The sequence below is a fragment of the Piliocolobus tephrosceles genome, chromosome 9 (genome assembly GCF_002776525.5).
Source record: "Piliocolobus tephrosceles isolate RC106 chromosome 9, ASM277652v3, whole genome shotgun sequence".
In the NCBI taxonomy this organism is placed as follows: Eukaryota; Metazoa; Chordata; class Mammalia; order Primates; family Cercopithecidae; genus Piliocolobus; species Piliocolobus tephrosceles.
This window is the reverse complement of record NC_045442.1, coordinates 108,655,932-108,681,865: the sequence shown is the minus strand read 5'-3', so window position 1 is coordinate 108,681,865 and position 25,934 is coordinate 108,655,932. Positions and strand designations below refer to the sequence as shown.

The following is a 25,934-nucleotide window of genomic DNA, read 5'->3' as shown; positions in this document are numbered from 1 at the left end:
GTGGAATTGTAAACTAGTTCAACCATTATGGAAAACAGTATGGCGATTCCTCAAGGATCTAGATCTAGATGTACCATATGACCCAGCCATCCCACTACTGGGTATATACCCAAAGGATTATAAATCATGCTGCTATAAAGACACATGCACACGTATGTTTATTGCGGCACTATTCACAATAGCAAAGACTTGGAATCAACCCAAATGTCCATCTGTGACAGACTGGATTAAGAAAATGTGGCACATATACACCATGGAATATTATGCAGCCATAAAAAAGGATGAGTTTGCGTCCTTTGTAGGGACATGGATGCAGCTGGAAACCATCATTCTCAGCAAACTATCACAAGAACAGAAAACCAAACACCGCATGTTCTCACTCATAGGTGGGAACTGAACAATGAGATCACTTGGACTCGGGAAGGGGAACATCGCACACCGGGGCCTATCATGGGGAGGGGACGAGGGGAGGGATTGCATTGGGAGTTATACCTGATGTAAATGACGAGTTGATGGGTGCTGATGATTTGATGGGTGCAGCACACCAACATGGCACAAGTATACATATGTAACAAACCTGCACGTTATGCACATGTACCCTAGAACTTAAAGTATAATTAAAAAAAAAAAAAAAGAATTAGATTCATGCAAGGAATCACTTAAAGATTCATTTGTCTGTCACATTAAAAACACTAACCCATCTTTTTCTTCTTCCTTAGCAGATTTTTCCTCGAGGAGCACAGGGGTGGCCTGGTGGAACCCTTTAGGAGCTAGGGTGTCTGGGGTGGGGGGCTAGCCCTGGTCCCCCTGTCCTTCCTCTCCTCCCCACTCCCCATGCTGCCCCTCACCCCCTCTCTTCTCCTTGGGAGCAATTCCCCTTCTCCATGCTTGTGACACACACTGAGCTTACTCCTGAGCACTCAGTTAATAAAGGCGTGTACATCAAAAAATATTTTTAAAAAACAAAAAAACACTGCTCTAAAATGTCATTAATCCCCTTGATGAAGCCCATACAGTAGGTCCTCCATATTCACAGGTTCCGCATCCGATGGAAAATGTAATTAGGCCTATGATGGTTGCAGCTATATTGAACACGGACAGACTTTTTTTTGTGTGATTATTCCCTAAACAACACAGTATGGCAACTGCGTACATAGCATTTACATTATATTAAGTACTGTAAGTAATCTGGAGACGGAATTTAAAGCATGCAGGAGGATGTGCACAATCTAAATGCAAACATCATGCCATTTTGTATCAGGGACTTGAGCATCTTCAGGGTTTTGGTATGGGGAGTGGTCCTGAAACCAATCCCTCACAGATACTGAGGGATGACTGCACACAGATTTCAAGATGCATGACAGTAAAGGAATGGATGGCTTCAATTTGGAATTGTAAATAATGCATACAAGTATTACTGCAAAGAAAGTGGAAGCATATGACAACAACCAACCATAGCATAATCACTGCAAATTGATGGTTGTTGCTATAACACCTTGCAATGTCTCTACTAACTGCTCAAGTTTTTCTTTAGCTACATTTTCATGTCACAAAAGCCTAATGCACAAAAGCAGAATCCCTGTAAGGACATTACTGAGTAAGGCTGGAATGTACTTACTCTTTTCAAACACTTGAGCCCTGAAGGGCGGGGGGGGGAGAGTCCTTATAACGGCTTTTCCAAAGACATTATAATTAAATATTTCTCAAAACTTAAATTACTCTTGACCTTATTCGCACTACAGCAGCAGCATCATAACAATAATAAATAACAGCAAACAGGGCCAGGCATGGTTCTAAGGGTTTAATGTATATTAACTCATTTAAACCTTAAAAATGCCCTATTTTGGAGTAGGCGTGGGGGAACAATCCCACAATTTAGGTGCTAATACTAGCCCCGTTGTATAAATAATAAAACTGAGGTACAGAGAGATTAACGTGCTTGCCCAAGGTAACAGAGCTAGTAAGTGCTGAGTCCAGCCAGTAGGCTCCTAAATCTGAACTGAGGCACTATGCTACGCTCTGTAAGTTAACACAGCATCGGGGCATATTTAAATCATTAGGGTTCCTCCTACTTGGAAATCATTAACTCCACTAATTTAAGATTATTTGCCATCTTAATGTGTTTTCCACAAGCTGAAATACTAAAATTTTGAAAGGTTTTTATATCTCCTCTTGTGGGAGAGAGTGACAAAAACCCAACGTATCTCCTCTTTCAAGAGGATTTTTCTTCAAAGAGCTCAAATACCAAAGAAGGGGAGGAAAAACCCTAAGATTCACTGAGTGCACTCGGAACACTTGGGCAGTCCTTACCTCATTCTGTCCTCTTAATAACATGGCAAGAAATAACCATTTTACAGAGGAGAAAACTGAGCTTGATATCTCAAGCAATCATGCAAGGCAAATGGGAGGGTTGGAATCTGAAATAGTGTGGGCCCAAGGCTAGCCCTTTAATTATTACGCAATGCTGCACTGATTGCAAAATCACCCTATGTATTTCCACTAAACAAGAAAAAAATTAACAAACAGATTCAATACAAACACAAGAACAGTGAGGCATCAACTGGCTGTGGGCACCTGAGCAAACATTTCTACCACCTCCTCCCTTGTCCTGGCACTTGCTCCAGGGTAGAAAAAAGGATTTGGTCCCCCATGTAACACCCTAAGGGAGACAGAAGAGGTGGTGGTATCCTGATTTTACACATAAGAAAACTGAGGGGTTTTGGTAAAGTCTTAAGAAATGCCTGAGGTTCAAACGATGTGTGCCAAATGGAAGCAACTGAGTGCATGAACCACTGCAGCCTATTTTACCCAAATGCAATTCAGGATGGCATCTGCAATTCAGAACAGCCCACAACTCATCCCTTGAATAGATCAGGCCTGCCCTCCTTTGTCCTCGTCATCCTACCTCCTGGGAACCTGCATTATCTTCCAGCTCTGTAGTTAAAAGGTCTGAAATGCTCATCCATATACCAGCCCTCTTTTCTTCAGACCTATACATGACAGAGCCCTATGTTTATTCTGACTCTTGCCCCTTATCCTCCTCCCAGGATGCTCGACTGCCACCCTAGTACCTTTCCTTCCACTGCATATGCATCTTTATACCAAAGGAGACTTGTTTTTGCTTTTGTTTTCCAGAAGTTCTTATTAAGCTTTTTCAAATTTTATTCCATACTTTTTATCATAAAAATCTAAGTCCTCACACGATCATTTGTGTAAAATAGAAATACTTTAACATTTAAAATTCATTTCTGTATGTACACCCTACCTGATTCCACAGTGAGGTGGTTCTCCCACTGTGTCATCTGCTATGTTTCCAGGTATAAACTCCTGACTACAAGGGAAACCCTGCTCTCGGCATAAAGCTTGACCCATGAGGGTTTGAGTAAACAGCTCTCAGGAGCACACCTTAAACAACACAGCTCTAACTTCCCCAAAATAAGCCTTCTTAAAAATATGTTTCTCCTATAGTTACTGAATAGGAAGAACTGCTGGAAATAGAACAATAGTTGAGATTCTAAATTCCTTGTCATTGTTACTCTGAACTGTGTAATAGAAAACCATCTTACAGACCATCAATCCCCAACCTTTCAGGCACCAGGGACTGGTTTTGCAGAAGACAATTTTTCCAGGGACTGGGGTGGTGTGGGGATGGTTTTGGGATGATTCAAGACTATTACACTTATTGTGCAGTTTATTTCTACTATTACATTATAATATATAATGAGATAATTATACAACTCAATAATATATAGAATCAGTGGGAGCCCTGAGCTTGTTTTCCTGCAACTAGATGGTCCCACCTGGGGGTGACAGGAGACAGTGACAGATCATCAGGTATTAGATTCTCATAAGGAGTAAGTAACCTAGATCGCTCACATGCACAGTTCACAATAGGGTTTGCGCTCCTATGAGAATCTAATGCTGCCACTGATCTGACAGGAGGCAGAGCTCAGGCGGTAATGTGAGTAACGGAGCGGCTGTAAATACAGATGACGCTTTGATCCTTTGCCTGCTGCTCACCTCCTGCTGTGTGGCCCAGTTCCTAACAGGCCATGGACCGCTACTGGTCCATCCGTGGAGCAGGAGTTGGGAATCCCTGTCTTAGACAACTGAAAATTGTCTAAAATCCACACTAGATTATTTGAGAACCAGGGCAGGGTGGGATGTGATTCTAAATAAATATATTACAGTAGCTGCATCTAGATTCTTCTGTGAAATGGGTAGGCACTTGGTGTCTCTTTTCCTAGACATTGTCTTTTCTGCTCTGTAGCTTAGAATTCAGGGCTTCAATAGAGTACTACGGTCAAATGTTTTCTCAGAAATATCTAGGCCCCACCTATGGCCTTCCCTTAGAGATGGAACAGCCCTTCATACAAGACCACAAGTCAGGTTCTCATTTGACCCAATGGTACAAGGTCTTTACTACCTACATGCAAAGGTAACTATGGTATACGAATCTGCTTTCAGTCAACCATGCAGAAAACATGTCCTTTAGGCACTCAGTAGAGATCTCAATTTTTCACCAAGTTGGACTGGAAAATGTTCTTGAAGGAATCATCTATTCAAGGCTGATCTCTGTTTACAGCCGGGCTGGGAGAAAGCCGTACCTCTGGGCTACCTCACTCTGGGTGTGTGTCCCATTTTGCCATGGCTTTCATGGGACTCAGTAACAAATAGTTCTACATATCCATTAATTTTAGTCCTATTTTAATCGATTGGGGTCTTAAGTTTTCCTTAGAATCAGGGAGTGAAAATAAACCAGTATTTGTCCTCCCATTAGACCAGGATAGTTAGATCACAGATTTGTCATGGCTACTAAGAAATTCAAACCTAAGTTTCAAATTCCAATGTCAGTTTCCTTAACCAGGACTGTGAAAAATTTTATGGTTAAATGTGTTTTGCTCTCCCCATCTTTATAACTTGATTTTTTTTTTTAACTGACTGCATTTTGCTTTATTTTACCTATGCATTCTATGTTTAAACTTTTAAGGCTTTTGGAGAGTAACACATACAAGGATTTCACCTTCATCACGAAAAACAGTCCAAGAGTGATTCTACACGGCATCTTGATTCACTTAGGAGGCAATTTCTCAGGAAATGAGAACCTATGTATGAGTATTCTTCACGTTTCAGTAATAGCTAGACAAAGCATGTGTCCATAAGTAGAAAGCAAAAAGACAAAAACTAAAGATGATTTCAAGGCCATATGTTTGGAAAACAAAAGAACAGAGCCGAGAGATCTGAGAGAGAAATTAGTTTTTAGGAAGTTAGATATCAACAGATCTCCACTAGTTCCCATCTGGGGAGCTTAGTCATCAACACACTACCCACAGATGACCTTAACACACACACCCAGCCTGGTGTTGAGTGGGGAGACATAATTCTGGTCCTCGCTCTATCACTGAGCACCGTTTCTTTATTTCACTGTCTCAGCTTTCTCATCTATAACATGAAGAGATTAGAAAAAAAAAAAAAAAATCACAACTACCATCTGGTTCTGATGGTTTATGATTTTTTTAATGAAGCCAAGAAATGAAGAGAGCCTGATAAAAGAGGTGTTAAGTCCAGAGTCACTCTCTCCTTCATTTACACCGCTTATTTGAGTATGCGGAGCCCTCGGATTCCAGCAAAGGCGATTCAAAAATACAGTACTGGCTGGATGCAGAGTCCGTGGATACGGAGGACTACCTTTTCATATCCCCGGGTGCCACAGGGGTGACTGCAGGCCTTGAGCATCTGAGGATTTTGGTGTCTGCGGGAGCCTAGTACCAATCCCCTGGGGATACTGAAGGGTTACTGTACCTGAAAATCTAAGTGATATGTATGGGGGAGGGGTAAGCAAGACAATCCACTGAGTCCAAGAAGAAACTGTCAGAATGTCTACTTACACTTAATTTTACCTTAAAAGCTAAGAAATGCAGCTTTTACCAACACTGACAGCCCTTATTTAGGTCCATAGGTTAGATGTCACATGCCACTTAAATAACTCAAGATGTGGCAGTGGGCCCCTCTGTCATCTGTTCAATTTATTCACGTAGGGATACCATCTATGCAGTATAAAAAACAAAACCTTTCAGTAATGAGGTGGGGCATGACCCCAAAAATGTTTTGTAACATACAGAGGTGTTACAGTTCTCTCGTGGGCAAAACACATAGAAGAATTGTTTTAAGAATGATTAACACATTTTTCCCTTACATAAATACAATTTGCTCCAAATTTCCTGACCTACTCTGATCGCAAGTGGCTGTCAGTAAGACCTGGCAGATGTTTTTTTCAGTGACCTTAATCAGTCCCTTTAAGGTAAAAATGAGGTTTTAAGAAGTGCTAGAAAATAACCGCTTTTTTGAAAAGAAACTCAGACTACAGAGAAAGTATTTTGAAAAGCGATGTGCTTTTGTATCTTTTGTACAAACAACTTAGAAAATACTTCTCATCTGTTTTAAAATTTTCAATAAATGTAAAACATTTTTTATTTTCAACCTCTTTATCCTTAATATAAACTGGAACACATTTTATGAGAACTTAGTGCTATCCACAAAAATAGAAATCTGCCAGAAAAATTTGAATCAAAATTTTTATCTAACTGGCAGACAATGTGAAAATGAGAATCAGCAGTTAATAAGCATAGCCAACAATTCACTTTACCCATTTGGATCAGTACACCTTTGTAGGTAACTTTTTGAGCTATTAAAACCAAATAGCAAAATGAATATAGGACCAGACCTTCAAACCGTTTTATCATAAAATATTCATCATTTTTAAAACCAGTGATACAAACTCATCCACACAACCTTCATTTGAAAAAATAAAATCCACTACACACTAATGATAATTTTTAATGATATCAATAATTTTTAACAAGTTTTAGTTACTAATACTTACTTTCAGTGCATCCTGTTAAAATTTCTGCATATAAGACAAAGTAATTCAGTAGTACACAGAGGAAAACATTAAAAAAAATTCATATATTGAGAGCACATGCTCAGATTTTTTCACTGCTAAGATGCAATAAAAACTTGGATACCTGTAGGTAAATTAGTGGTAATCACTGCAGTTTATCCTTGTTTTTCCCAAACTCACAAAAAGTGACAACTTTTAGAATTATTTATTATTTAATTTTTTCTCCCAGTACAATCAATATTTCTTTTAATCAAGGGATTTCCTAGGATGGCTACACAGAGAAAAAAAATCCCCTATATCAAGAGAATATTTTATTTCACAAACCAAAATGTATAAGTCATTTCTGCCTCACTGAATTCAATATACAGTCTTCCCTTGGTATCTTTGGGGTATTGGTTCCAGGACCCCCCAGGATACCAACTCTGCAGATGCTCAAGTCCCTAATATAAAATATTATTTGTGTAAAACCTGCATGCATCCTCTCATATACTCTATATCATCTCTAGTCCATGTATAAAAGTACATAACACAATGTAATGGTCACAGTAAGTAGCTGTTTTACTGTATTGGTGCTTTTAGTTATATATTTTTTTATTTTTTTCCTTAAATATTTTCAACCTGTGGTTGGTTGAATCTGAAAATTCAGGAGCCTTGGATACAGAGGGCTGACCGTATACAGATTTCTTCCCACCACCCATCTCACCTTAGAACATGTCTTGGGTTTTTTCCCTAATTATAAGAAGACTGGATGCTCAATATTTTTGTAAGAAACCTATAAAAAGGTATAAGTAGAAAGCAAAAAGTCATCTGTAATCCCTCCTCAGAGGGACATAATATTTTAAAGGCACACTGGCTATGTTCCCACTCAACATATCAGTCATGTGGCCAGATCAGCACAACAACCTCAGCCAACATGTGTAACGGCTAGGGAATATTTCAACATATGGTAACATATTTTATTTAGCCCATCAACTTCTTTACTTTCACAAAAGAACTGGTTTTTTTGTTTGTTTGTTTTTTGTAGGAAACACAGGTTATAAGGGTCTCTCCTCAGCTGACATGCCCAACAGTTATAAGTGTGTTTCTAGCTGAGCCAATTACTTTAGGACCATTCTACATGCCATCAGAATAGTCTTATCTTCTTATAAATTATCAAATTGAAATGAATCCTTAAGTGGTCTCTTGTTCTGAAGGTTCAGAAATGGGAATAAATTTGTTTTGAAACAGCCTTTGGCCACTCTGGTTAAGTGGAACACAATTCATTCAATATATTCCTCTATATGGAAGCTTTTTTCAATCCTGCAGACATTTTTCACATAAGAAAAAAAGGGTAGTTTCTTAAAATAGGGCATAAAAATGTGTATCTATAATTTGTAAAGTTCTTATTTTGAAGTTAATGAAAAATTACATATAGTTTATTCATACTGAAGAGTCACCTACTTCCCAAAGCCTATTCAGAATGGTCTGTTTTTGTGTCAAACATTTAATATTTTAAAATACTAGAACAAGAAATAATTCTCTATTAGGTAATCATCCAAGTTAAATATATATTATCTTTTACAAAAGACCCTTAATTTTCTACTTAATTCAAGCTTTAAAAAATAAGGTTCAATTAAGGTTTCATTTTAAAAGAAATATATTATCCCAGGGCTAATTTTAAAGCCTGAATTCATCTAAAATAGTCAGTAATTTAGGCCTCCTGAAAATTGGCAACTGTAGTTAGCACTGTCACAATAAAATACATCCACATAAAGTGGAAATAACAGTGTATCTAGATGGCTACATTTTATAAGCATGATCTTTCCTTTCTTTCTAAGAGCGCTGCTTTTTTCCTTCACTTTTCTTCAATGTTCTCTGGAGTTCATTTCCTTCAGCTTAAAAAAAAAAAGTCTACTTTGTATGTTAAGAGTTAAAAATTAAAATTGCATTGCTTTTCCTTTCTGAGTGTCTTGCTATCTAAACGGAAAGAAGCCTGAGTACTTACAGTTATGGAGCAAAACTGTGAGCTTCCATACCTTCCTTGCCAGGCTTCGGAATGTTTGTGAGGTCAGCACAAGTGACCGGCATTATTTATACTGCATAATGCTGGACAGAGTGGTCAGCACACAGAATCAAGCTTCAAGCCAAACTATAGGACCACAGTAGAGGGATGGTAACATTCAACATTTAAAAAGCAAGGCTGGGTGTGGTGGCTCATGCCTGAAATCCCAACACTTTGGGAGGCCAAGGCAGAAAGATCACTTGAGCCCAGAAGTTTGAGACTATCCTAGGCAACATAGCAAGACCCCCACCTCTACGAAAACTTGTTTTTAAAAATTAGCTGGGCATGGTGGCACACAACTATAGTCCCAGCTATTTCAGGAGGCTGAGGCAGGAGAATCACTTGTACCCAGGAGTTTGAGGTTGCAGTGAGCTATGATTCACACCACTGTACTCCAGCCTGGGTAACAGAGCAAACTGCATCTCAAAAAAAATTTTAATTAGAAACAAAAACACATATACCGTAATTATGGACTCCAGCAGATGTCACATTACATTTTTTGAAGTGGTTCACGTGAATCATCCATAGGTCAAGTCTAATGTTACGCAGTCAGACTGAATAATGAACTGCAAATTCCTGACTAGTCTACTCACATGGGAAGAACTCTGCCTGCCATTAAATACTATTGGATTGGGTTTAATATAAATCATGTGGGCTGTGGCCAGCAGAAATTAACCAACCATAGACAGTGGATGGTGACCTGCTTCCGGGATCCAGGCACTCTCTGCCTAGAGTTCGATGAAGAAAAACTGGGAGAAGTGGGTCAGTTGAAAGCAGCTTTTGAGAGGGCAGACTTGGGCCAGGCAACCTATGTGGGAGCCATCCTCCAACCTCAGACCTGACACTCCCACACTGCCCGTGTGCGTACATCTTTGGTCGAACTGCTGAAAATCCCTATAAAGAGATTTCAGTGGGTTAAAAGGATATGGAAAAAAAGGATATCTTTTTGTTCTCATCTTTGCTGTTCAACTTAGAACCCTGAAAGCAGAGGATGTGGGAAAGCAGCTCTTAGCCACACTGCTAGGGTTATAATCTGGTATAACCCTTTTTGAAAGCAAATTGGCAACATGTACTAAGAACCTTAAAATACTCATACCCTTTGACCACGTAAATTCCCCAAAAAGAGAATCTGTTCTAAGGAAATCATCCCAAATAAGAAAGTTTCATACAGGGAGATGCTGACAGCAACATTATTTATGGTGGCAAAATACTGGGACCAATGTTTGGACTATTAAACTTCATTAAACTATTTAGGTTGGTGCAAAAGTAATAGCAGTTTTTACCACTGAAAGTAATGGCAAGAACCACACTTTTACATCAACCTAATTATTAAGCAGTGATCAAAAAGTTAAAATCACTGTGAATACATAGTAAGATGAAATATACAGACAGAATAGTCTCAATGAGATTTTTTTAAAAAAGATATTGGAAAGAAACACATTAAAACATTAACACTGGTTGCTTCTTCATAGAATGGCTATGGTAATTTTTCATATTTGTGTGTGTGTTTCAAGTTTTTCAGAAAATATGCTATATATCTGTACTTATTAGAACTTAAATTCCACTGAAATCATATTTCGAATTCACCTAAATAAGCATAAGAAGAAACTTTATATAACACATAATAAAAATATTCACTATTGGCTATTTCCTGGCTCAAATATTCATTGGCATGTGTTCAATTTGTGAGTATCTGATGCCAGAACTGCAAGAGAAAGTGAATTAGACAAAAAGATTAGCTTCTCCTAACCTATATTTTTTAATGTCCCTAAAATTTGCTCCTGTCCTCCTACTTTGGCGCAATGTGCCAAGAAAGCAAGTGCCTTATGGATTTATCATACTTTCAGAAACAATATCTGTTTCCCAACAGTTCTTCTGATGCCAAAGCATTTAACTTTCCATCTGGGTGCAGGCAGAACCTAATTTATGAATGGGTTGTGTTCCAAACATTCATTTGTAAGTTGGCCCTTCGATTCTACAGGAAATGTACTCCAAGGCCTAATGTAGTAAAAGCCTGTGGACTTGGTCTAAGAGAGACAGGGGACAGCTGAGAAGAAAACTTCTGTTCCTGTTCCTGGACACAGAAGCAAGCTAAGGCCAATGCTGAAAAAGGTAGCTGCTGAGTAGCGCAGGGAGACATCTGAACACACTAGATACCTGGGAATGTGCGCAACTTAGGAGGGACACATGGTCAGGCCAGAGGAGGATTAGTAAGAAAACTCAAAGAGCCAACAAAGAAATTAATGTTCTGCTTGTTTAGAGCAGTATCTTCAAAACTTTTAGGCTATGGGCCACTTAGACAACACAGCTTCTTCCACATCTATACCTGGTTACCCTTGGAAACAAACAAAAAAAAACCAACAATGATTACATCTTTCTTTGGGAAACTTCCAGCCTGGGCATATAGTTGTTCAAAATACATTGTAAATACAAACACTTCTATTGTAATGCAATATATGTATTTCTGAAAAATTTCTAAGTTCTGCATACACACTAAAATCCAGATTTTAGGCAGACCACATAAAGACTATGAAACTCTATCACCAGAATGCTTAAAAATAAAAATCCTAAAAATAGAAAAGTAAACAATATTTTAGTGTAATTTCTAATAGATATATAATGGACTTTAGAAATAGAAAGGTGAGGATCACTAGGGAAGGAATATAAGGATTAACCAGGCTTCTAAGTCACACAGACTAGGAGAAAATGTCCAAAGATGGGAGAGAACCCTGAAATGAGTACTTCCAAGATCGAGCAGCCGACTGCTGGAGTCAGGAGGAAGAAAACGGATGCAAGAGCAAGGTATGCAGTCCTGTTTCCCAGTCTGGCTTGTTGCCTTGGACTGTATTAGTGTACTTTGCACCTAGCTGCTGATACTTGGAGGCAGTGGCGTACTCAAGGAAAACTGCATATGGACCAATTCCTACATCCTACGCCACATTCCCGATACGCCAATCTCATACAAGTGAATCTGCATTATAGAAGCATGTATGAAGCAGCAGCAAAGACTGCACAACGGTACATTTTCTAAAGCAGATTCAAATGTGTAAGGAGACTTTTAAAACCCCACTTTCTTTTCTTCTGTCCAGCCTCAACACCACCTGAAAGCTCCTCCAAAGACACCAGTGCTTGGGAATATGACATGAGAAATTTTGGATGCATGATCCAAGAAAAGCAGGGCAAAGCGGGGCAGCCGCTAGCACACAGGCACCTCTGTGCACATCAGAAAATGAGCCTCCTCTGTGCGGACAACTCACAAAAAGGGTGCCTGTCTCCCGCTAATGCAGCCCCTTGCTATGGTGTGCAGGTGGCAATACTGATGTCAGCCCCCACCTGCCCCCACCACCTGCAGCCTTTGTGCAGGTCATGTGGAATGCTATAGAGGTCACTCTCGGGTTGACTAATACCAAACACCTTCCTCAAAGTCCAAGTTGAAAAAACAAAAGCAAGGCTTATTTATTACAACTACAAATAAACTAAGCTCTGAATTAGCGTGTCTAGCAACTTGCAAATATGTTTCTAAGCCTAAATGACCAAGCCTAGAGAAACTAAAGCAAACAAAAGTAATTTAAATAAGAACACCTCCATAAGAATGGACACGAATAAAACCATAAAATCAGAAGGAGAGAAGTATAGTGGCACCTGAAGAAGGGTTTGGCAGTTCCCTGGAAATGCCACATACCCTTTATGCTTTTGTATGCATTACTCTGCCTGTAACGTGTTTTCTCCAGCTTCTCCATCCATCACACTAATTCTAACTCAATTCCTGAAGAATTTCAAGAGCCTACCGCTAACTCTCCCAGAGCAGTTCATTAATCCTCTGCTGTCTCACAGTATCTGTGTGTACAATCTCAGTCGTGGCAAGGTGGGCAGGGGTACCTCGCCAGGAGCTAACAGCCCCCAAATAACAGTAATGTAATGGAGAGTGTGAATGGTAAGAAACTGACCTAGGTGAGTCACTGTCGATTCCTTCCTATCTGTTACCCAACACAGTCACCAAATCCAGCTGATTCCACCTGAAATATCTCTAAGCACATCCTTTGTCTGCTTGTTTAGAGCAGTATCTTCAAACCTTTTAGGCTATGGGCCACTTAGACAACACAGCTTCTACCACATCTATACCTGGTTATCCTTCTTAGAAACAAAAAAGGCAACAATATCTGTTGGTTGTCTGTTACCCCTGCCCAAGCTCAGGTTCCCGTCACCACTGGAAGACAGCAATGGCATCCTTCCTTCTTGCAGTCCCACCTCCTGTCCCACTGACTCCCTTCACGGATCCATCCCTGGAAGGCCGCAGAAGCGCCACCATGCTTTGGCTTCTCACTGTCTCACTTACTGTTGGCTTCCCTCTTTTGAAACTTTGAGGTCGATTTGCATTTCTGCTGATAGGGTTATTCAGGTCAGCTCTGCACTGAAAATAAGTAAACGTCTTGAATAAAACATTTTCTTAAACATCTTCTTGAAGGCATCAAAGAGTTGGAAGAGGGAGGAGAGAAGTTGGCCTGCCAAGATCTTAGTGAAAACTGGAAGCAGGAAGAGTAATTAGTCATGGAAGCCACTTTGGCTCTAAAGGCTCTGATGGTCTCATGGGTTGACAGGAACAGAAGACAAAGCCTAGGGCCCACCCAAGGTATGAAGTCTAATAGGAAACCTTTTCTCCATAAGGCTACAATGGGTCTACCAAAAATAAAATCATTCCACCCCAGGGACTGCAGCTCAATGTTGTATCATCATGAGTTCCAAAAAGTTCCAAGCTGTGAATTTAGTTTCAAATGGTCTTGGTCTCCAGTACCCCTAGACATGTGGCAAAAACAATTCCTCTGGAAGGATACATCTTTATCCTAAGACTTGAAGAATGCTCCCTGAATAACTATCCAAGAGAAGTGAGCAGCTAAGAGCCAAAATGAACCAAAGAGAAATGGCAACAAGGCACCATGAAGAAGAACCAATAGATTCAGAAACAATACACAATAGAAAAAGACCCACAAAGGCTTGAGATATTGACATTATCACTATTCTTACAATGTTTATGGAATCTTTAACTTATGGCACACTTCTGCATACTAGTACTTTGAGAAGCATGTCTGAAGCCATTAAAAGAACAAGTCAGTAACAGCACTGCAGCACACTCTTCTACATAATAATATCTCAGATTACTTAGAAATGCATTCATAGTCTTCACACAATTCACTTGGCGCCCCTTCAACATCTGACACTTTGAGAGAAGCTGTTTACTTTCTGAACCTTCTCTGTCATGTTCACAACACACAGTTCTTGCATGCTGCTGTAAACATAACCTTTCTCTGGCACTGGCTTGCAGTTACCCCATACCTCTTATCACAATTTGCAGCAAGTTTTCCCCCACTCTAATGCATTGCACAACCCGCTCAGCAAAACGCTTGATTATAACAAAAGTACTCTACACGTTGATGAAAATTGAATATGGGAGGCCTCATGGTACACCACCTGAGAACTAATGGCCTATGGTTTAGAATCCCAGCCCCCCTCATTCATTCAACAATATGTACTGAGCGCCTACTACCTAAACACAGTTTCAGATGTAGGGATACAGCTAGTAAATAAGAAAAGTCGAAGTTGCCATGAAATTTACTGTTGTAGTTGAAGGAGATAAGCAATAAAAATGTACACAACTCAGTTTCAAATAGTGTTAAGTGTCACAGAGAAAATAACAGTATGATAGTGGAGGGGCTCCCTTAGCTCAGGAGGTTAGAGAGGCCATCTGAGAAGTCAACCCCTTAGCTAAGAGACTAAAATAACTAATAGTAGCTAACCTTCTAAAGATCTGAGGGAAGGCTGGGCATGGTGATTCATGCCTGTAATCTCAGCACCTTGGGAGGCTGAGGTAGGAGGATTACTTGAGGCCAGGAGTTCAGGACCAGCCTGGGCAACATAGCGAGACCCCCATCTCTTAGAAAAATTTAAAAAAATTATCCAGGCATGGTGGTGCACACCTGTAGTCCCAGCTATACAGGAGGCTGAGGCAAGAAGATCGCTGGAGCCCAGTAGCTCAAAGCTGCAGTGAGCTATGGCCGCGCCACTGCACTCCAGCCCGGGTAACAGAGCGAGACCCTGTTTCAAAAAAATAAAATAAAATAAAATAAAAAGAGGGAAAAACATTCCAACAAAGAGAAAAATGAAGACTGAAGAACTGTGGCCACTCTGAGCTTGCCTTTAGGAACAGAAAAAGCGCAGGGTGGCTGGAACATAGGAACCATGAAGAGGGTGTCATGGGATGAGGGCAAGGAGGAAAATGGGGCCCAGGCCAGTAAGATCATGCAGGTCAGAAAAAGTTTGGATTTTATTCTAAATGCAATGTAAAGCCTTTCGAAGGTTTAACTAAGGACATGACATGAACTTATCTACAGTTCAGCAAGATTCCTTTGCCACTGCTGCAGAGAAGGCGGACTGAAACGGCAAAACTGAACCTATTTAGCCAGGAGACTAAATAGGAGGCTACCACAGTGTTCCTGAGAAGAGGATTCAAATAGACAGAAGCATGCAGATTCAGGACTCAAAAATGGAATGTGGGGAAGGAGTGGGGAGAAAAAGCATAATCAAAGTTAGTCCCTATGTTTAAGCTTGAGCTCCTGGGTCTCTATGGTGGTCCATTTTCTGAGATGGGAAGAAGCCAGTTTAGGTTATGACGGGGGATGAGGCAGAGTGCAGGGAGGAAATCAAGAGGCCTGCTTGGGACATCTGAGATGTCTATTAGGTATTCATGTGAAGATACCTGGTAAGAAACTGAATACAGAGCCCGAGAGGAAAGTTAGAGCTGAAGTTAAACATTTCTCAATCATCACTGTAAAACAGTGAAAAAAAAAAAAAAGCCATGTAGGTAAAGTAAATGTAATTGTAGAAGATGATCCTGGACAGAGGCCTGGGGCATTCCAGCATTTCCAGACAGAGCAAAAGAGGAGGAGCCTGTGCCTAAGGAGTGGCTAGTGAAGCAGAAGGACAACAAGAAGCAGAAAAAAGGAGCCCCCTGTATTTGAAAACGTGAACACCGCCAGCGATGCTGAGTTGAGCAGTTTCCTCGGTGTGCTGGAGATGAAAGCTGGATTGGAATAAGTTAAGGAGACCATGGCAGGTAAGTTAAGGGTTGGCGGGTAGGGTGTCTGCACAGAAACAGGAGACCTCACCTGTAGACAAGGCCTTTCACTCCTGCTATGAAAAGGAACAGGGCAGGTGTGGTTGCTAACACCTGTAGTTTGAGGCAGCAGTGAGCTGTGACCGCACCATGCACTCCAGCCCAGGCCAAAAGGAAGACCTCATCAAAAAAAAAAAAAGGAACAGAAAACCTGAGAAGACACTAAAATGCGAGACTAAGGGTGAAGGAGAGCTTCTGTTGTTGTTGTAGTTTATTCTGCTTTCAAGATGGGAGGCCCCGGAGCGGTGAGCCATGTCAGTGGAAGGTACTGCAATGGTGGGAATCATCTCTATCTGCACTATTCAATCCAGCAACCACTAACCACATGTGGCTAGTGAGCACTTGATATGAGAAACTGAATTTTAAGTTTTATTAGCTGAAATTTAAATTGCCATATGTGGCTAGCAGCTACCAAACCAGGCAGGGCAGCTCCTCCAGCATGTCTGTAGACTGACAGACCCAGCTGTCCAAAATTTAAATGGGATGGTGGAAAGAGCAGAAGCTGACGGCTTCTATTTGTTCAATCAATGCTTTCTAAATGAGGTTATATGCTGAAGGGAGGACGGGTGGACAGGACACTAGGTGGAAGTTGAAGGAGAGGGGAAAAGGAAGAAATAACTTCAGAGAGTAGAGAACATATTAAAGGAGGCAGTAACTCTTCCGGGTCGAGTGTCATTTGGGATTTGTGGCAAATTTTAAAGTAACCCTGGTCAGAACTGCTGACTTTTCTCTGGCAAACATCAACCACTTGGTCCTTCAAAGGTGGCCTCAAACAAACTACTCTTTCAACCATCCCCTGACACTCCCATTATGTTCCTCTGTGGTTTTCAATTTTCTTGGCTGCAGGACCTTTTTACCCCCTTTACATATTATATTCTGTGCCCCAGTTAAAAAAAAAAAAAAAAAGAGAGAGAGAGAGAGAGAGATGACAATGAGGACAAAAACAAGGCTGTTCTGGAGGAAACTGAGGTAGGACTAAATTCCCTCACCAGCTCAGTCCCCTCCCACCAGCCCCTGAGGCACATCTAAGGAACCTCAGGGCTTGAAACCAAAGATTTACCCTGATGGGTGTTTCTCAGACTTAAATATGCTGACGATCACTGCATCTTGTTAAAATGTACATTCTGCTCCACTAGGTCTGCAGAGGCCCAAGCTCTGCATCTCTAACATGTTCCTGGGTACTGCCACTGTGGCCACAGCCAAAGCCAACTACTCACATTCTCCACTCTGCTTGGTTTTGCCGGCTGTCAGACCCTCGGCTGCATATGCCTTTCCCCGCTGTATTAGTCTGTTCTCACGCTGCTATGAAGACATACCTAAGTCTGGGTACTTCACAAAGGAAAGAGGTTTAACTGACTCAGTTCTGCAGGGCTGGGCAGACTTCAAGAAACTTATGATCATGGCAGAAGGGGAAGCCCCTTATTTAAAACCACCAGGTCTCGTGAGAACTCACTATCACGAGAATAGGACGGGGAAAACCGCACCCATGATTCAATTATCTTCAGCTGATCCACCTACAACACCTGGGGGTTATAGGTACAATTCAAGATTAGATTTGAGTGGGGACACAGCTGAACCATGTTACCGATCTTCTGCAGCTGGGAGATTCTATTTAATCTTCAAGGTCCTCCTCATTGTTACCTCCTCTCAAGGCTTCTCCAAGTCCCCCAGGCAGAAGTAATCATGATCCAGTCCTGGTTAGCACCTTGGCCCCATCTCCAACCACTATATCCCCCCTCTTGCTGTGCTCCAGCCATGCCAGCTTTCCTGCAGTTGCTGTAACAGGCCAAGCAAGCACCAGCCTCAGGGCCTTTGCACCAGCTGACCCCTCTGCCTGAAATGCTCTTCTCCCAAATTGCCTCCTGTCTAAACCCTTCACCAACTTCATGCCTTCGCTCAATGTTCGGCACAGTCTATTCAATACCCTCCACCCCCAGCATTCTGGACACTGTAGTTATTTATACATATATTTACTTTATGTCTGTGTCCCCTGTAGTTATGCACAATTTGAGGGCAAGGTCCATAATATATTCATTTTGCATCTGAAGCATCTTGCAGTGTCTCCATATTTAAAGACAAGTGAAATATCAAGTCAATAGCTGACATAACTTGCAACTAATGAATGTGAATTAGATTTCTGACACTTCAAAGAACCTAATCGCTAGTGGAAGTGTGAAAAATACAAGAAAGAACATAACAAAATAGATACAGAAAGTAAAGCAAGGGCACAAGGATAATTCTAAAATGATAATTCATAACTCAAAAATACACAAGGATGCCAAGTACAATGGTGATGTTCTACTACGAAACAGGATAAAGTAACCACTGATTTAGCATACAATCTGATAATTTGCTACATCTTAGCATTTAAAACATTAAAAAAAATAGCATAGGCATGGTAGCTCAAGCCTCTAATCCCAGCACTTTGGGAGGCGGAGGTGAGAGGATTGCTTGAGGCCAGAAGTTTGAGACCAGCCTGGCCAACACAGCAAGACCCTGTCTCTATTTTAAAGAATAGTAATAATGACAGCTAGCATATTAAGAACTTACCATGTGCCAGCAACTATTTAGGCATCTTACAGGTATAAATTTATTTAATCCATATAACAAACTTCCAAAGTAGGTACTGTTATAACCTTCTTTTATAAACAAGGAACTGAGAGGCAAAATAACTTGTTCAAGGTCACATAGCCAACCGAACACTGACTCCACAGCTCTTAATCACTGTGCCCAGGAAGCTGAAAAACGATAAACATTTAGAATTGCAAAGCTTAGCTTTAGGTAAGTTACTGTTTTAAAACTCTCTACAACATCTGTCATAAACAAATTATGTATTGGTTCTCTCCCTACATGCTCTGAACATTAACAATGAGTTTCTTTCTATAAAGGGAAACATAGTTTTTCAAGTAGTTTTCTCCCATGTTAACAGCTAATACTCTGTCCATCCAAGAACAGCTCTTAAGATTAAGAAAATAAAAGAACTCAAAGCAATGAATGACTCCTGAGCTTGGCCCAGGCAGCACAGCTCAGTGGTTAAGGGAACAGCTGTGAATCTCAAGTACTAGGCACTGGGACCAAGGCGGTAATCAATTCAGCCCATGCGTGTTCCCCCCAGAGTATTCTTCCTGGCTGCTGCGTGCTCCCCCCACTTTCTCACCCCACACTATCCCCATCTTATTCTTGCAAGGGTTCTTAATGGGGGTCCCACGAACTCCCAAGTGGTCCATGGATAGAATTAAAGGGATCCTTGAACTTGGCAGGACATATCCTCGGTATTTTCATTTATTCCTTTAAAAGCCTCATTCTGAGAAGGAGTCTATGGCCTTCACTGGACTGCCATAGGAGTCCCTGGTACAAAAACGAAAAGAAATAAGGATAAAGGCAGATACAGGGAAATAAGCTAGGGGGTTGCAATATCAGTCGAGGAAACAAGGAAACAAATCTGGTTAGGAGTGACAGAAGTGAGAAGGAAATGAAGAGAGGAGTCAAGGAAACTACCCAGGTATTCCTAACAAAACGGCATCTTTCACCTTCCTTCTACTTAATTTCCAAAAAAGAGGAGTTGCCTCTACTTCCACTCATTCGCTCCTTAAGTCTTTTAGCTTTCACACCCACCCCCAACCCCAATCAATCACTTTAGCCCAAGCACAGCCATGACTCTCAAGCACTTGGGAGCATCTAATTCTGCCCACCTCTGTTTTCTCTTCCTGTTCCTTCTTCCTCTGTCCTTCCCTCAAAGCCAAGTGTCCCCAGTGTCCCCACTCCTCTGGTGGAGATCTGACTCACCAATTCTGTACAGGCAGGTCTCAATGGTCTATCCCAGCCCTAGTGGCTCCCAAGCTCCAATCACACCTTTCCAGCATCGCACATGGTAGTGTAACTGCAGGATCCCCCCACCACCACCTGCAATTCCACATTCTTGAATCTAAATTGCTTGTCTCCCTTTCCAACCTACAATTTCTTCTCCCAAATTTTCTAATCTATCGTGGGGCCACCATTCTTCTAAGGGCTCATCAGTTGGGGCTGGGAGGAGGGATCCTTAGTGGCAAAGTTCTTCCTTCTACTGCTACGTAGCCTGTGGACCTGCAGCATCAGCACCACCCGAGAGTATGATAAATGCAGTCTCAGGCAGCACCCTCACTGGATCTGCTGAATTAGACTCTGCATTTTAATTTGTATTGTTTCTTATTTAGTCGGAGCCTCCATCTGTCACCCAAGCTAGAGTGCACTGTACAACCATGGCTCCCTGCAGCCTGGACCTCCTGGACTCAGATGATCCTCCCACCTCGGCCTCCTGAGGAATTCAGGCTACAGATGTGTGCTGCCATGCCCACCTAAGTTTTTACATTTTTTTTGTAGAGACAGGGTCTTGCTATGCTGCCCAGGCTGGTCTCAAAATCTTGGCCTCAAGTGATCCTCCTGCCTCAGCCTCCCAATGCATGGCTAAGATTACAGGCATGAGCCACTTGCCCAGCAGCAGAGTCTAATTCAGCAGACTTTTTTTTTTTTTTTTAAGTCTCGAAGTGATTGATAAGCACCTTAAATTTTGAGAAACAGGGATCTGGTTCTTTCAATATATCACCATCCAAACTGCATTTGAACTTTATTACTTTTAGGCATCATTTACCGAATCCTTATGATGTGCTAATTACAGTGCTAAGCCTTTAATACAGTATCTCATTTAACCCTCAACCCTGTGAAATCATAATCATTATCTCCATTTTAAGAATGTGAAAATTGAGGCTCAAGTGACTAAATCACCTGCTCAAGCCCATCAATGCCAAAGTTAGCATTTGAACCTCATCTGTCCAACCACAAACCACTTTTGCCAAATTGCACCAATTCCCTTCAATTCCAAAATTTGTATTTCGAAAACTATGCTGGCAGAATTAATTACTCTGGTTGACTGCATTTTCTAATCAACTTAAAGAAGATTTTGGTGGTTTATTATAATTCTTGCCGGCAACCTTTCTAAAGGCACAGATCAGGATACCCTGGAAATAGAAATTATTGACCTGACATGGGCATCATTCTGAGTACTGAAGTTTAGTAACTCTAAGTACTAAGTAACACTAAGTACTAACTATAAATACTTAGAGTTCACTCTAAGTATAAATACTTAAAGTTCACTCTAAAGTATCTGACAAATGGAGAGGAAAATGTATTCTGTTCTCTGGTCATAATCCCAAGTTTTAGGGAGTATAAAATGACTTCCCTAGTAAACTTTCTGTATGTCTGCTTGGTGTGTTTCTTTCCTGTGAAGATTAAAAAGAACAAAAAAATAGTTTGAGGAGACTAGTTCTTGAATGAATGGTAGCTGGGTTCCACTCGAGAATTTCATCTAATGTCTAATTTTAATTTTAATGTAATTGCCTTATTATGTCCTATTCATTCAAAGTCATTTCACAGTCACTCACATCACTTTAAAACTTAGTTTCCTTATCTTCTTTCAGTGCCCAAATAAAAACCCATGAACCTAAAAAAAAAAAAAAAAAAATTATGATGCATCCAATAATATGGTCTTTATTCCAAAAACCAGAGCCTGCAGAGAATATAATCAAAGCCACTTATGCTCCACCAAGGACACCACACATTCTCCAGTCCACACACAACACAGCCCACGGCGTTCCTCAGGCTGGCCCTCACAGATCCCCACAGTAAGGACCCACGGATGTCCAGAACCATCCAGCTCTATTACTAGGACAGAGACCTGCCTGACACTGCCTGGCAGGCCCTTTCCCCTCTCTGGGGACTGTTCTTTCCCCAACGCCAACAGGCAAGCGCTGCCATGTTTTTATAACTGTTTAGTCCAAGGGATGGCCACAAATGACCAAAGCCAGACCAATCCCAAATGGAATCTTTCCATGGTATTTTTATAACAGAATTAGAGACAGGAAGCCCTTTTCGGGGAGCAGAAATGACAAAATATGAAATACAGGAACCGTTCATTCCCTGCTCTGTGGAGGAACCAGCCAGCTATGAAAGAGAACTGGGCCAAAGGGTACAGAAAAGTCCCACGCACTCACACACCCACACACTCAAGCACCCAGCTCTTCACATGGTTCCATAACCAGCCTTTCCTTCTACTGTGATAGGCCCCCCAAACCCCTCAATACCTGACAGTTTTGCCAAAGCTTATTTGAACTTCTACAGCTTTAAACCAAAAGCCTCTAACATCAATACTTAGCTACTTCTAAATACTATATGTTTTAAACAAGTTTGATGTGCTTTAAGATTTTTCTATACAGATAATGTTTTCCTTTGGATATTTAAATAGGTTTTAAAATACTAATTTCTAAAAGGCTCACATTTCACTGTGGATAAAAATCTTTTAGAATATCTATTTGAAATAAGTCTTGGCTCATATCATTCAACATGCTCCCCACACTATTAAAATATCATCTTAAGACGCTTACTGCTTGATCATTTTTAGTTTAATTCTAAATATAACAAGACAAAACTGCCTTAAGTCTTTTCCTTTATGTATTCAGTTATATTCTCTGCTTAAAATACTTAAAAATTGCCACTAATCCATTCACTGATGGGTATTTTAAGTTAGAAAGCAGTAACATATCAAATTAACCACACAATTGCAGGCTTACTCCTGACGATGAACATTGCCCAAATCAAGATTTTCATTACCACCTCAATGGACTTGAACATTTTCACCTTAATTGCACGTTGTTATGTTTCAATCAAATCGACTTTGGCTTAATAGACTGCAATGCAGTTCAGCTACATTCAATATGACAAACTCTTAGTTCACAGTCTCTTAAAATCACCATAGATTTCCTTCTCCTCTAGTCAAGGTCTTGAAAATTCCCTGAATGCTGCTGCATTTGGAAGGTTATAATAGTAAAACAACTTTTATATATAGTATTCTACAAATCCTAGTATAACACTGTGCACCTAGTAGACTGAAAACACAGAATCTTGAGTTAGACTTGGAAATCATCCAAACAACCTCAGTTCACAGGTGCAAACACTGATGCCAAAACCTGACCTTAACATGCCCAAGGTCAACAGTTAGAATTTAAGAAAAATTCAAAACGCAGATCCAATGAACGTTTTACCACAGGATGTGGAAGATGCTCATATACAACACCATGCTTGTTTGTTCTTAAGACTGCTGACGTATTTATTCTCACATTATACTATGAACTTGGGTGCACAGGTCATATAAAACCTTAGTAAGACATTTACCTAATATCAGACACTGTCACCTAAAATGAAATCAAACCAGAAATACACAGCATCTAAGTGTTTAGATTTCATGTTTATATTACACCTCCATTCTTTTTTCAAAAATAATATACTAAAGAAAATAGATATTTTGAAAAAGAAGGCCGTGAAACAGACCTTTCCTATGTCAACTCAGAGCCCTCAAAATAAAGATATTTGGACAAAAATATTAGAGGTGTTTTAGCAATCCTTCCCATAGCAGCTAACACTGTATGTGCCCAAAATATATCTGCTGAATGAGTAACATGCTTACATGCCTCTGGTTGTGGATACTTAAAATTGCTAACTTCTCTTGAGAGCAAAAGAAAAATAACACCAAATGTACTATTTACAAGTCATACACTACGAAACACTTTAGTTTCAAAATATTTCCAATTAGCAAGAAACTCTAAAACAAATGTAGCAATTCATAAATGTAAGGTAGCAACATAAGTGGTTACATTAAAAGATACACAATTAAAAGATTTTTAAAGACAAACTGGAATTCAGATGAGTTCCCAGAAAGCACACTCTCTTTCAGCAGCATATTGTTGACACCACCTTACTAAATTAAACCCCGAGACTGAAACACTCTCCTGACCAAAACACCAGAACTCCAAAGGAGATAAAGGCACATGAGTAATATGATATGAGTAAGCACTACAGTATTCGTCCTTTTTTTAGTTGTAAGTTTCTATTCTAGTAATAAGGGACCCAAAAACTAATAACGTAAAGAATAAAAAAGCTTAACAAAATTATACGTAACTCTACATTGTAAACTTATTACCTAGGAAAAATCGCATTTCATTTTCTGTAATAGAACTTGAGAGAGGAGTTTTTGGTGCAGTAATGCATGCTCTTCTAACAACTTACATTCCCAAATAGCTAAAGAAGTTGTCAGGAAGTTAAAATGAACTTCAGTGAATCAGTCATTAAGCTGGATAAAAATAATCATTTCTCAACTTTTTCAAAAACACTCACTCCATGCAAACACGATCGATCCTGATACTGTTTCGCCCTCCCCTCTACGCAGCTTGGGGAAGAAAAATACAAAAACGATGCTTTTAGGCATTTTAAACAACTTCACCACATTGAAAGTGTGTTTTTTTCAAAAAACCAGCATGGTTTTCTGTCATTTCCACTACGCTGAAAAGGACATATAGACATCCATCGAAATCAAAAGCAGAGAAAGCGGACTTACACTTTTCCCCAGATGCTAAGTGACTGCAGTGACTAAGGTCATGGTCAAAATTCACAGCTCATTTAAACTTTCCTGGCTGAGCCAACAGCTCCGATCATGTTTCCTGATCCTATCTAAGTGGATTAAAACTGCAGGAGTTTCTCGCTGTCAGATCAGCAGGAGGCTATTTCAGACCCTCGAACCGCAGTCCGCATAGCCCGCAGCGGCGCATCCTCCAACCCCCGACTGTGCGTGACGCCAACCTTTCCACGCGTTCTTCTCTAGCCTTTCCCACACCCCCCACAGCGGGTGCGACCAACTCGGGACCCCCGCCTGCTGTCCCTGCCCCAGCCGCCCTTCCGCAGTAGGCGACTTCTGCCCGACTCCTCAAAGTGGGGGGAGGCGACGAAGGGAGGAAGACTCCCCGCCAAGGGCTCTCCAGCCCGCACAGCGGCAGGGCGATGCGGGAGAAGCGCAGGGATGCCGCCCGACGCCAGAGCCATATTTACATCGGCTGCTGCTTTGCCAAAAAGCCGACTTGTGCCCAGTAATATTGCCTTTAAAGGAAAAAGAAAGGACCTAAGCACTAAAGCTGCTGCCCCAAATCTGCTCGCGCTCCGGTATCCTCGCCCCAGTGTCCCAGTGGGAGGTTCGCACGCGCCCAGCCCGGGACAGGTACACCTGCCCGCCGGCGGAGGACGCGGGCGCCGCGCCGCCCCCACACCGGGCAGCGGTCGCCCGGACCCGACCCCCAGCAGCTTCCGCCGGGGCTGACAGCGGAGACGGCACCATGCCCCGCACAAACTTCCCACCTCCCAGGCAGCGGGGACCGACCCGCGGGCGGGCGGACGGGGGGCGGCACTGGCACCCACCGTGAGACCCCCATGCACACGGGACCCCCGTCCTGCACCTGGCCCTAGATCTAAGGCGGACGCAAGTGGTGCCTGGGCGGCCCGGAGGGCTGGGGGCAGACGCCGCGGGGCTGGGGACTCCGAGGCAGGCGAACAGCCGGAGGGCCGGGGCTGGCTCCGGCTCCCCGCCCCGCAGCAGCTGCAGCCGGAGGAGGAGGGGAACGAGGAGGAAGAGGAGGAGGAGGAGGAGGAGGAAGGGGACCGCGCGCCGTAGCTGAGCCCTTACCGAGTGGTTTACTCCCCACATCAGGACGCTGAGCAGCGGGTCGCTGGCCCGAAACAGCTTCACTTTCTGCGCTACGAAGTGCTTCTTCTTGGTCTTGGTCTTGCTCGCCAGGACGGAGGACCCTAGGTTGCCAGGGGTCGCCATGGCCGCCTCCTATGTCCCCTCCACCGCCGCGCTCCGGAGGCCGGGGACCCGCCCTCTCTACACCCCGGCCCGGGGAGGCAGCCGCATCCCCCCGGCGGCGGCCCCGGCGCGCCGCGCTCCGCTCCGCCCGCCGCCGCTGCCG

At 41.8% G+C, this 25,934-nt stretch overlaps 1 protein-coding gene across 3 annotated transcripts in view; it reads right to left on the bottom strand.

Annotated features, from left to right (window-relative positions):
• The window catches only part of PIP4K2A (phosphatidylinositol-5-phosphate 4-kinase type 2 alpha), a 180,703-nt gene extending 154,775 nt beyond the window's left edge, over window positions 1-25,928 (bottom strand). For 2 of the 3 annotated variants that reach the window (XM_023223267.2, XM_023223268.2), the window contains exon 1: window positions 25,649-25,928. In XM_023223267.2, the coding sequence (XP_023079035.1) occupies window positions 25,649-25,792 (144 nt within the window). In that variant the 5' untranslated portion in view covers window positions 25,793-25,928. The remainder of the gene's footprint in view (window positions 1-25,648) is intronic. The other variant, XM_023223266.2, reaches the window with a different exon arrangement.
• Window positions 25,929-25,934: the final 6 nt, after the last annotated feature.